This window comes from Otolemur garnettii, unplaced genomic scaffold, assembly GCF_000181295.1.
Source record: "Otolemur garnettii isolate 467f Iridium unplaced genomic scaffold, OtoGar3 scaffold00012, whole genome shotgun sequence".
In the NCBI taxonomy this organism is placed as follows: domain Eukaryota; kingdom Metazoa; phylum Chordata; class Mammalia; order Primates; family Galagidae; genus Otolemur; species Otolemur garnettii.
The window spans coordinates 30,814,173-30,825,548 of NW_003852407.1; the positions used below are offsets into that span (position 1 = coordinate 30,814,173).

The 11,376-nt window shown below is 41.2% G+C and overlaps 1 protein-coding gene across 2 annotated transcripts in view; it reads left to right on the plus strand.

Moving 5' to 3' along the window:
• ADCYAP1 (adenylate cyclase activating polypeptide 1) overlaps positions 1-3,680 on the plus strand; it is a 7,194-nt gene extending 3,514 nt beyond the window's left edge. For both annotated transcript variants that reach the window (XM_012802030.1, XM_003784799.2), the window contains one exon: positions 986-3,680. In XM_012802030.1, coding sequence (XP_012657484.1) covers positions 986-1,175 — 190 coding nt within the window. In that variant the 3' untranslated portion in view covers positions 1,176-3,680. The remainder of the gene's footprint in view (positions 1-985) is intronic.
• Positions 3,681-11,376: the final 7,696 nt, after the last annotated feature.

Sequence of the window (11,376 nt, forward strand, 5' to 3'; positions counted from 1 at the left end):
GGGGTGAGTCTGGGCTGGGGTGGGCCTGGGTACCGCCGCAAGTCGCAAGCTGGGGTTTTGAAGTGGAACCTTCAAATTTGGCCAGAGAGCTGGGGATCTGGGGAGAGGGGAAGAAGGCAGGAGACTGGCGGAGTTGGATTCGTTTCGATAAAAAGAAAGAGAACCCTGACAACTCCTCACCCTCCCAGTCATTCAAAGCCTTCAAGCTTCCCGGAGGAGTTGCTATAATTTCCTCTAAGCATGCCTGTTTTGGTGGGAGGGGTGGCTGCATTTACTGAAAATTGAAATGGAAATAAACAAATCACCAAATTTGGACACTTAGGGAAACAAACTGTTCTTGCTCATGCCACACCAACCCAGAGCATAGGGCTTGCGTGAAACATATCTCAGCAGAAGGCAACATTTTAATAAAGCCCATGGGAAAACAGATTACATTTTCACAATGAATAATTCATGCGGTGAAAAATATTGCCTACAGCCTGTCGACTTATATTATTATCACGTTTTTCAACTTAGCGTGCGGAAGGGGAGGGGTGCTAATGTTTGAGTAGGAATTGCAAGATCGATGCAAACTCCGCGGCGCAGCCAATGTGGCGTTAGGGCCCTTTGGTTATTTTCTCCGTAAGTCGGGATGGAGAGATACGGTTAGGACAATTTAGCGCAAACGCACGAATGGTCAAATCTCAAAGGACAGCGTTTGGAGAAAGGTTAGACTTAAATTGCCTGCCATTCGCCCGGATCTCTTCGCGGGCCCCTTCTGTGAGGATCTAGTGCCAGGAAATCCTGGGTTGGAGGGAGGAGCGGAGGGGTTCCGTCTCAGCCCTCCCCACGCCACATCCTGGCAGAGGGAGGGGGCGCGGTCGGCAGCGCACGCTCGTTGCCCTTCTGGAAGGCGCCCGCGTGGGGTGGGGCCCGCCTGCTCCCCGCAGCTATTGAATCTGTGTCTTCCGCCCTGCCACCCTCTTCCCGACCCCTTTCCTTGCAGTGGGAGCCTAAGCAGCGGCGCGGAGGACGACTCGGAGCCGCTCTCCAAGCGCCACTCCGACGGAATCTTTACGGACAGCTACAGTCGCTACAGGAAACAAATGGCTGTCAAGAAATACTTGGCCGCTGTCCTAGGGAAAAGGTATAAACAAAGGGTTAAAAACAAAGGTCGCAGAATAGCATATTTGTAGCGATGAGTTACCAGCTACCCTGTGTATACAACCCTGACAATGAAAAGTCGTTTTCCAAACTGAACAGTCATCGCTCATGTGTTCTATCCAAACATGTATGTATGTATGAAGTAAAGCCATTAAATGAATATTTTGATAATAATATTGTTTTTCTTTTTACAAAGCACTAGAGAATGCACAGATATACTTTGTGGACCAATTATTGATATATATATATATATTATAAATATATAAAAAGAGTGTATATATATAATAGAGAGCAGTTCAAACCAAGTGTGCACAAGGATTAAAAATTCGCCTGAGCTGTTTATGTTTTTATATAAAATAAATAGAAAATAGACAATCATTGTTTTGAATATTACTCCTATTTTTGTAAACTGGAATTCAAAGGATAGTATTTTTATCCAGGACAGGTCTGAAGATGTTAATACTGACCCTTTGCTACTGTACATAAGCAATGATGGCCTGCTCTGGGGAGATTGTGAGGTCATGATTTGGAGACTTGCTGACCGACTCTTTCCGAGCGAGTCTTTGGGGCAGGCTGATTCAATCCCAGCCTAATTCAACTGGGCACTGTCCCCCTGTTTGGGTGGCAATTTCAATACTTCTGCTTTCTTTGATTCTACTTTTATGTGTACTTGTTTCACTTCAGACTCTCAGCCCAGAAGAAAATTCTCCTGATAAAATAACAGCTCGATCCAAATTGCGCTTCTCCCCAGAATTCTCACCCTTCCCTGGGGGAAGAGTTGAGAATTGTACAGAAAAAGGGAAGCTCGGATAGAAAGCTCTCTTTTCTGTCCTTCCTGATTCGTCAGGGAACTTAATATCCCAATATTAAGGCAATTGGAACAAAGTGAAGGAAAAGAGATCTATTGGAAGAGGCAGAGCATAAGGCAGTGGGGGGTGGGGTGGGGAGGACCCTGGAGAGGGACTGGTCTGAGGCTGCCCTGGGTCTGGGAAGCTGAGGGCAAGTTCAGTCCCACCTGGTCCACTGCCTGACTGCCTTTGGGCGCTTGGTATTGGAAATGGATGCAAAGTACAATGTGTTTTTCTCCAGTGCTGTCCATGCTTCTCATCTTGTGAAATGGCCAGGATCCTCCCCCTTTGAACCCTCCTCTGGAGGAGCTAGCCCTTTCCTTTGTGGTTTTCTGGAGACTCCCCTTTCCTGCCCTCCTCCTGCACTGTTTAAGTACTGTTTACCATTATTCATTCACTTCCCTTAAACTTGTGAATGCTTGTCAATTTTTCCCCTTGGTTGTTTGGTGCAAGCACTTACTGTAAAGTTTATGAACCCCTGTGTAGCTACCACTAAGTAATTATGCACTGACTATGAACTTTTGTTTCTTGTTTATTGAGTTTGTAGGTAAAATGTATTTTTCTACATTATGGCTTATTGCTTAGTAAAATTTATTTCATAAAACCAACCTTTGTCATATTAGAATGTGTAGTGTTCCCATGTTGCTCAGTTTTGCTGATAAATCGTTTGAACCTCTTCGTCATATGTATGAATACTATCTTATATCTGTGATCAAGAGTGAGGTAAGCAAGCTCCAGCAGACCCTGAGAACCTACCCTTGTATCCCTTTCTTGGCTAAAGAAAGCATGCCTGTTTCCTGTCAACTCCTTGAACATATAGAATAATCTTTATAAACAAAAGAACCTTCACACAGCAACCAGATCAAGCAGCAACAAACCAGCCAGCCAGTCTCTCAAATTTCAGGCACAGGTCTTTTGGAGGAAAAAAAAAAAAAGAAAAAAGAAAAGAACAGGAAAAAGATTAAACATTAGCTTGTAAAGTTTAAAAGACCTCTCTTTTTCCTTTATGGATTTGATCAGTATGAAGTCATAAATCAAAGATAACAGAAGTGGATTTGCATTCCCAGGTGGGATGGATGCTGCCAGGAGATCACATTGCAAACAGTGAAAACAGAGGCATTCGATCTCTGCCTGAGTCCCGAGCACGGGATCAATCTTTCTTTAATTCTGCAGTCTCCTCAGGCAATGTGACACGGGATGCGGTTTGCAGCTTTAGTGCCTTTCTTCGCCTTTTAAATCGCCACGAATCACAGATGGCTATTTAGTGGCCCTACGATGCTGCAACACATCAGCTTGCATTTAGTCTTAATTATTCGTTTCTTGGATAATGGGCAGAGTTTTCTGTATTTGTGTCAGCTGTTAGTGGTGAAATAGGGTTCTAGTTAACCTTTTATTTATGAAGTCTAATTTAGTGTTCCCGTGGCTAGTTGCAAGCATTTTACAGTGATCACCCAGTTTAATCTTTTGTATACTTTTTAGAAATGCCAAGAGCCTTACTAAACTGGAGCAGATTTATGATATAGTGATAATCTAGGTAGATGTTAGTCTCGAAGCTTTTATTTTGTGTGCAACTGATTATAAAAACATCTTAACCAAGTATTACACACATGATATCTATAACTAGGTCTTTGATAACTGTTATATAAAGTGTGTAAAATTTGTATGAATAAATTTTTGTAAACAATGCAACTTGGTCTAATGTTTGGAGAAAAAAAGACATTCAGGAAATAACTCCTTTAAAATCTCTTAAAGTATTATATTTCTTTAGCAACCATAAGATCTTTCACGTCTGGAATATATATCTCAGCTTCCACGTATTTTCATAAATTGTACTTTATCATCTGCTTGATGGGTTACTGGAGTCAACTAAAAATTTAAAGTAGCTACTCAGAGGAAGATGCCTAAGAAGATTTTAAGCTCATAAATAGGCATGGACATTGGAACATTTATAAGATGCATAATTTAGACTAATTTCCATCCCCTAGTGTATACATACATTCTCACTATTCAGAAGGTTACTAGGGAGTGGTGGGAGATAGTGTTGGAACATTAGTTGTGCTTCTAAAATATGATCGTATTCAACCTTGTTCTTTCATAAGTAACTGCAGACTAAATTGATCTTGATAAAATTTTGTATAAAAATGATTTAAATAATCAGTTTTGGAGGTCTTAAAATGTATTTAGGGAAATAAAACAACTATATCTCTGATTAAAATGTTTTGAGGAGAAGGAACAAGAACACAAGGAAGTAGAAAGTGAATCAGATACCTTTCAAGTAAAATATACTTTAAAACCTAGGACTAAACATAAAAAGTCATTTGCAGATTTTGTACTTTATTAGTTCATATTAACAGACTTTAAAGCAAAGTCTTTGTATGAAATGTCCATAAATGCCCCAGCAGTGTGTTTTTTGGAGCCTTTGACTATTTCTGGGTTAAAAATAAATGTATTGAAAGTCACTTACAATAAGTCACACACCATTTAATTTAAAATGCCAGATTTTCATCAAAAAATCAATGTTTCATATAATAAATCAATGAATATGTTTGCAGTCCTATTAAAGGACCAGCAAGGATTCAAAAATAATCTTCAGAATTTAGCTCAGTACTGAAGGCCCAGAATTATATAGGAAGGAGCCCATGGTGTAGAAATCCCATTTGTAGTAAATGAAAAAAAAAATGAGTATAGTGTGGCTCATATTTACATAGGATTTTATTGGATAAGGAGTTTTTTTCCATCTTTAATGCCCTCTTCTCCCCAAGAGGTCACTGGTATGATGAATGGAAAAATGAATTTATTTGGTTGAGGCTAGTGACTTGTTAAGGAAGTAAAGATAAGGTCTAGACTTGGCCAACTTCAAATGAAGTTCATGTAAATAACAATTTACTTATGTGGAATAACTCAAATTACGGATTTTCTTGGGAAGACTTCACATATTTGGGAATTTAAGAAGCCATGTAAGTGCCTTATTGTGGTTGGGGCTGGTAACATGAATTCAGTACAATACATATTTATTAAACACCTGGAGCGGCCCCAGCATGCGGGTCAAGAGAGCTTGACTAATGCGTGGGAGTTAGCATTTATTCAAAGAGTGTTCTTCTGAACTGAAGCAGGATAATCTGGGGCAATTAATAATGTAAATTATAGGGCTCCATCAGAATCAGTGAATATGATTTTACACACAAGCCCTAGATTAATGTGCACTAAAATTTGAGGCTACCTAAATTTAGAATTTGGTGACATAGGTGGACACATACGTGTGCTGAAGCATATGTGTGTTTTCATCATGTTAGAGAAGTGACAGGTCATGTTACTTGCACACAGTAACAAATACACCAGTGAGCCATATTCTCCCAGGATGGACACTAGGACTTTTGAAAATGATGGCATTTAGGTCACTACGACCACCTAGTTAGCATTATTTTGTTTGTACATTCTGAGTGGACCTCTCTGTTGAAGGGGTTTCTGAAAAGGGAGTGATTCTCTAAGTAGGGTCCAAAAGATTTAATCACATGACTAGGAGATTGTTGCTATAAAAGAGAGAACTGGTGTAGCTAGCTAGAGGAAATTCTGGGGCTTCAGAAGTCTATTCCAATCGCATTATATCCTGATTTGGTTTACTGCATTCCTCTCCCCACCCCCGACTCTTTACATGATTTTCCTGGGACATCCACTCTGACTCAACCCTACTGTTGACACCCTTACAAGATTGGAAACCAAGATCAAGTCCACCCTTTTCTCTTTTGTTGCTATCCTTCTTTGAAGAAGGCAGCCACTGCCCCTTCTGCTTACTGCCTCACCGGTGGATTCTTATATCAGCTTGCAGCTGGTCATCCTGGCCTTGGTCTTGCCCCCTTCAATTAAGTAGTTTCAGCTCCTTCTTAGTCCTCTCTCTCTGAGCCTCCGTTGTCATAGCATTCAAGGTTCTTCAGTAGTCAGACTTCTTTGTTTTCCAACCACATCCTCTCTCTTTAGAAGGACAGGTTCTTACCAGTCTTTGAAATGTGAAGGCTCCTTTCAACTCCCAACCAATCCCCTGTGTGCCTGAGATGTCTACTCAACCTCAGTATTCTGTAAGGTCCAACTTGAGGCTGCCTTTTCTAACCTCTCAGTGCCACAATCTTCTTCACTCCCCAGCCACCCCCTGTACTATTTTCCTGTGACCCTTACTCTCTGTATTGCCACTTTTGACCTTTAATTCCACCCTGTTCCTTAGCTGTTTTGTAAGCACGTGGCTTGCCTCCACCAGTGACCTCCTGGAGGGCATGGATGATATATTGCACTTTAATGACCAGGACACTTCTGGGAACATAAGGAATATCTTTTATGAGTGACTAAAAAAACCAAAGGACTTGCAGAATCCCCTGTGATATTTCCCCCTTATTCTAACAGGACAGCTGCAAAGCATATATAAGAAATAAAATCAACTCATTAATTAGGCAATCTTCATGAATCAAACTAGATCTCCCTCCAGGAAAAGCTACACAGAAAAGAATGCCAAATTAATCAGGTGTTTTTCTGCCATAGGATAAAATGAACTTTAAATTTGCATATAGGTAAAAGGTTGCCATAGACTCCAGCCACACAGGTTTTTATGTTATCATTCTGATAAAGGAAAAAAAAAATCATATTTTCAAACTAAAGAGAATTCGCCTTATGCCTCAAGACAGCAATACTTTTTCTTAGAATAAAGGAAAAAGGGTATCTTGAGATGCAGACTGGGGACTGGACTGCCTTCAAAATAATTAGCAGAGCGGTTATCTATATCTGTTGAAGAAACTTCCTCCATCAACTTAAATGTAATTTGAAACATGAGTTCGTAAGACAGGAAAAAAGACATAATGAAATATTTTTTAACGGTTTTACATTATAGTAGGTGATGTCATCTGGCCTAAGTTAATATTCTCCTTAGCTATGTCTTTGCTGTGTATTATGAAATCCCGATTCAGAGAGAAATATTGCTTATAAACCACAAAGAAAATGGTATGATGTGTATCTGTGCACATTTTTTTCTCTTCTTAACTACCCTGATTTTTGCTTGGTTAAGCCTCCCTCATTCAGGGCATGGATTTTATGAGGATCATAACTACAGTTTTCGATATAACTAGTAGGATTATTGCATCCCCTGGCAACAGTTCGTGGCTTGGCATTCAGTCCATTTTAGAACAGTGAGATTAGAGAGAAATATTTTTTTAGAGGCTTCTGAGAAAGAAGTCTTTTCTTTGCTTCTGTTGTGTAATGTAGCACACCACACAAGAAGCCAGCCTTGGCTTGGTGCCTGGCACGGGCCACATACACCGGAGCTGGGGGTTTGAACCTGGCTGGCCTGCTAAACAATAATGATGACTGTGACAAAAAAATAGCACGGCATTGTGGCAGGCACCTGTAGTCCCAGCTACTCGGGGGGACTGAGGCAAGAGAATTGCTTAAGCCCAAGTTTGAGGTTGCTGTGAGCTTTGACGCCATGGCACTCTACTGAGGGTGATATAGTTAGAGAATGTCTCAAAAAAAAAAAAAAAAGAGGGAAGCCAGCCTTGTGGGTGCTGGGGGGGAACCCATTAAGACGTAGAAGAGTGACAGGAAAATATGTAATCCTGACAACAACATCACTGAGTCCTGAACCAAACCAACCCTGAAGCCATAAATACCCCCAGATTTTCCTATTAAATAAACCAATAAATCTCCATCATTGCTCAGGCCAGTTTTTGTTGCTTGTCATTTGTAATATCGATCAGGACCTGTGTGGCTAGTAGTGAAGACCCAACTCAAACTGGCTCATTTTTATTCAGAACCCAGTGAAGTGTTCAGAGTGGTCTTCAGAGGTTCCAGCCAACAGGAAGTTTTCTAAGTTCCAGGGCACCAGTGTTCCAAAGACTTCAAACCCTCTGCTAAAATTTTACCTTAACTTTTCAATATTTAAATATTGTAAAGTATCTAGAAGTGAACCCTCATAACTGGTTTTAACTGTAGTAAAAAATATTCTTGGAGGAGTTCTCACCATCTTTTGCCACCAACAATAACACTTGGGGTTACCAGCGCCTTAGAACTGCTCTCCTTTGAAAGTTTGGAATTCTGAATATGAGTTGTTGTCCCATCTCTGCTGTCATGCCCCCAAGCCCACGAAACTCTCCTCATAACACCTCAGACCCCAGCCTTTGACACCCTGCCCTCCATTTCCCCAGGCTTCCTGCCATTCCTCCCCCCCTTTTTTGAGACAAAGTCTCACTTTGTTGCCCTTTGTAGAGTGCTGTGGTGTCATAGCTCACAGCAACCTCAAACTCTTGGGCTCAAGGGATCCTCTTGCCTTAGCCTCTTGAGTAGCTGGGACTATAGGCACTGCCACAATGCCTGGTTACTTTTAGACAAGGTCTTACTCTGGCTCAGGCTAGTCTTGAACCTGTGAACTCAGGCAATCCACCTGTCTTGACCTCCCAGAGTGCTGGGATTACAGGTGTGAGCCACTGAGCCTGGCCCTAAACTTTCTCCCTTTGATGTCTTCCTCACTCATCTAGAATCAGTTTGGTGACCCTCCGTGGCCCCTAAGTGGGTTCACTCCCTGACCATTTTTGTCACACTCTGCTTTACACTTCTCAAACTTGGCCCAATCCACCCATGTGCTTTTCCCTGTCGCTGAGGGCTATTGGGAAAACTGCTGAGTCTGTTTTGGTTCCAGCCTACTATAAATTCCTGACTGCCTATGTCCATAGGATTGACAGTGCACTCTCCTCCTGTCAGGTCCTGTTTCCATTTCCCGTGCTCGGTTGCTTCTCCCTTCCGAATCCTCAGCCCATCCGCTCCTGATTTCACTGTTGACTTTGCCTCCCATTTTCCAAAAACAAAAAACAAAACGAAACTTCCTCACTTTCTTTCCTTTTAGTTCTATGTGTTCTTTCTACTTCAAGTTCCCACCTCAATTTCTGGTTGTCTGTATTTCTTCTAAGGCTTTAGAAACCATATTCAGATTTCCTATATCTTCACGGTTCCCATTCTATATTATCTCTTTATAGTATTTCCTTTACTTTTTTGAGACAGAATCTCATTCTATCACTCTGGATAGAGTACTGTGGTATCACAGCTCACAGCAACCTCCAATTCTTGGGCTCAAGTGATTCTCTTACCCGAGTAGCTGGGACTACAGGTGCCCACCACAATGCCCAGCTATTTTTTATTACAGCTAATTTTCATATTTTTGGTAAAGATGAGGTCTGGCTTTTGCTCAGACTGGTCTCGAACTCCTGAGCTCAAGTGATCCACCTACTTCAGCCTCCCAGAGTGCTAGGATAGCAGGTGTGAGCCACTACACCTGGCCATATTTCCTTCACTTCTAAAATGAAAAGATTCATTTGTTCCTGAGACTCAGCTTTCCCCCGCCCCTATACCTTTCTGACTCTTTTTCAATCTTTTACATTACTTCCTTTTTGTTCTTTAATAGAGGTGGTCTCATGTTCTTTCCATCCTTCCCCATTTCTCTTAGGGCTGTACTTTTCACTGGGATAATCTCATTGGCTGGGGTCTGATGGTCTGATGATTCCCGATTCTATGAACTTATGAGAGAGTTCAAATGCCTCACTGACATATACACCCGGAAATCCAGTGGGTACCCAAACTCAGTACAGTCGTCCCTTCATATCTATGGCGGATTGTTCTAGGGTCTCCCTTAAATGCCAAAATCTAAGGATGCTCAAGTCCCTGGTACAAAATGAAGTAGTACTTGTATATAGCCTGTGGCTATCTGCCATATACTTTAAATTATCTCTATATTACTTTAATAACTAAATACATATAAATAGTTGTTCATCGCATTATTTGGGGATAATGACAAGAAAAAGTCTGCACATGTTCAGTAGAGATTTTATTTATTTATTTATTTAGAGACAGAGTCTCACTCTGGTGCCCCGAGAAGAGTGCTGTGGCATTATAGTTCACAGCAACTTAAAGTTCTTGGGCTCAAGCAATCCTCTTGCCTCGGTTTTTCTATTTTTAATAGAGTCAGGGTCTTGCTATTGCAAAGCTGATCTCAAATTCCTGAGCTCAAGAGGTCCACCCGCCTTGGCCTTCTAGAGTACTAGGATTACAGGCATGAGCCACCGTGCCTGGCCAGTGCAGATATAATTTAAAAAAATATTTTTGTTCTATGGTTGGTTGAATCCATGATGCAGAACCCATGGATATAGAGGGCCAGATGCATGTTCCCAAATCCAGTTATTATTCACACTGATTCTTCCTCTCTGTCATTGGTGTCACCATTCACCATACTACCCACTCAATCTGTGCATTTCAGAGTATTCTTCCCTTTCCTCTGCTTTCCCATTCATTTCATTAATCACTACGTGTTAGGGAACTTTCTAATCCTAATTTCTGCAGAACTCCACATTCATGTAATTTTTTGGTTGTTTGGCAAAACCCTCTTAACGCTTGGTGCTATTTGCTCCCTCCTACTCTGCCCGCTCTGTCTTCAGATAGATCTAAAATAAGACTTAGGTCTGGTATCTCTATCCGCAGGGCTGAAAAATTGTTACGGCTTTCAGGGGCCTGTGGGATGAAATCCAAAGTCTTTAGCATGTCTTCAATAATTTCTCTTCAACCTACCTTTCTGCTCTCATTATCACCTTCTATTTGTGGCCTTCTCTCTCTAGTCTGTTTCTCTGTCCTTTCTTAGTGAAATGTTACTGAGAAGGACCATCTCTGTGCACCTGCTGCCTTTCTTCCTACTCCTGGTTTAGTATATGGTCACATACATAGTTTTATGCTAATAGGACAAGGACCATAATTATTCAACTTCTCATCCTTAGGCCCTATAGTTTCTGGCAGGTAATAGGTACTCAGTCACTGCCCGTGCAATTGAAATTAGTTTCACAGCAGTTGGCAAATGGTTACCCTCCATTAAGACAGAAAAAGAATATACTTTTTAGTATTTTTTCATTTTTTAGGGTTCACCACTCCCCTGTTTAAAAAAATATAATTTAAGGTATAGCATGAAGAATTTTCATAAGATATTAGGGAGGATTTGGGCAGCAACAAATGCCTGTTGAATGACTGAGTAAAAGCTTAGTCCTTTGAATACCAAAAGGATTTGAGTGCTGAGTTTATCTGAGTGTTGAGTTTTCCTTTCCATTTTTCTTGTTCTCTTCTGATCCAAGCCAGTGATAAATCTTATGCTCCTCAGGTGTTAGGTGGGAATGGTAACAGAACTTGCCCTTAGTGGGTGCTCGCTAAAAGTGAGCTGACTTCTGAATCTGTTTTCTAAGAAAATGTGGGCCACGAGTATAATGCCCCCAGACCTCAACTTTATTTGTCCCTGTGCATTGATGGAGGTGATTTCAAAAATTTAAGCTTTCAGCTCAGTGCCTGTGGCTCAAGTGGCTAAGGTGCCAGCCACATCCAC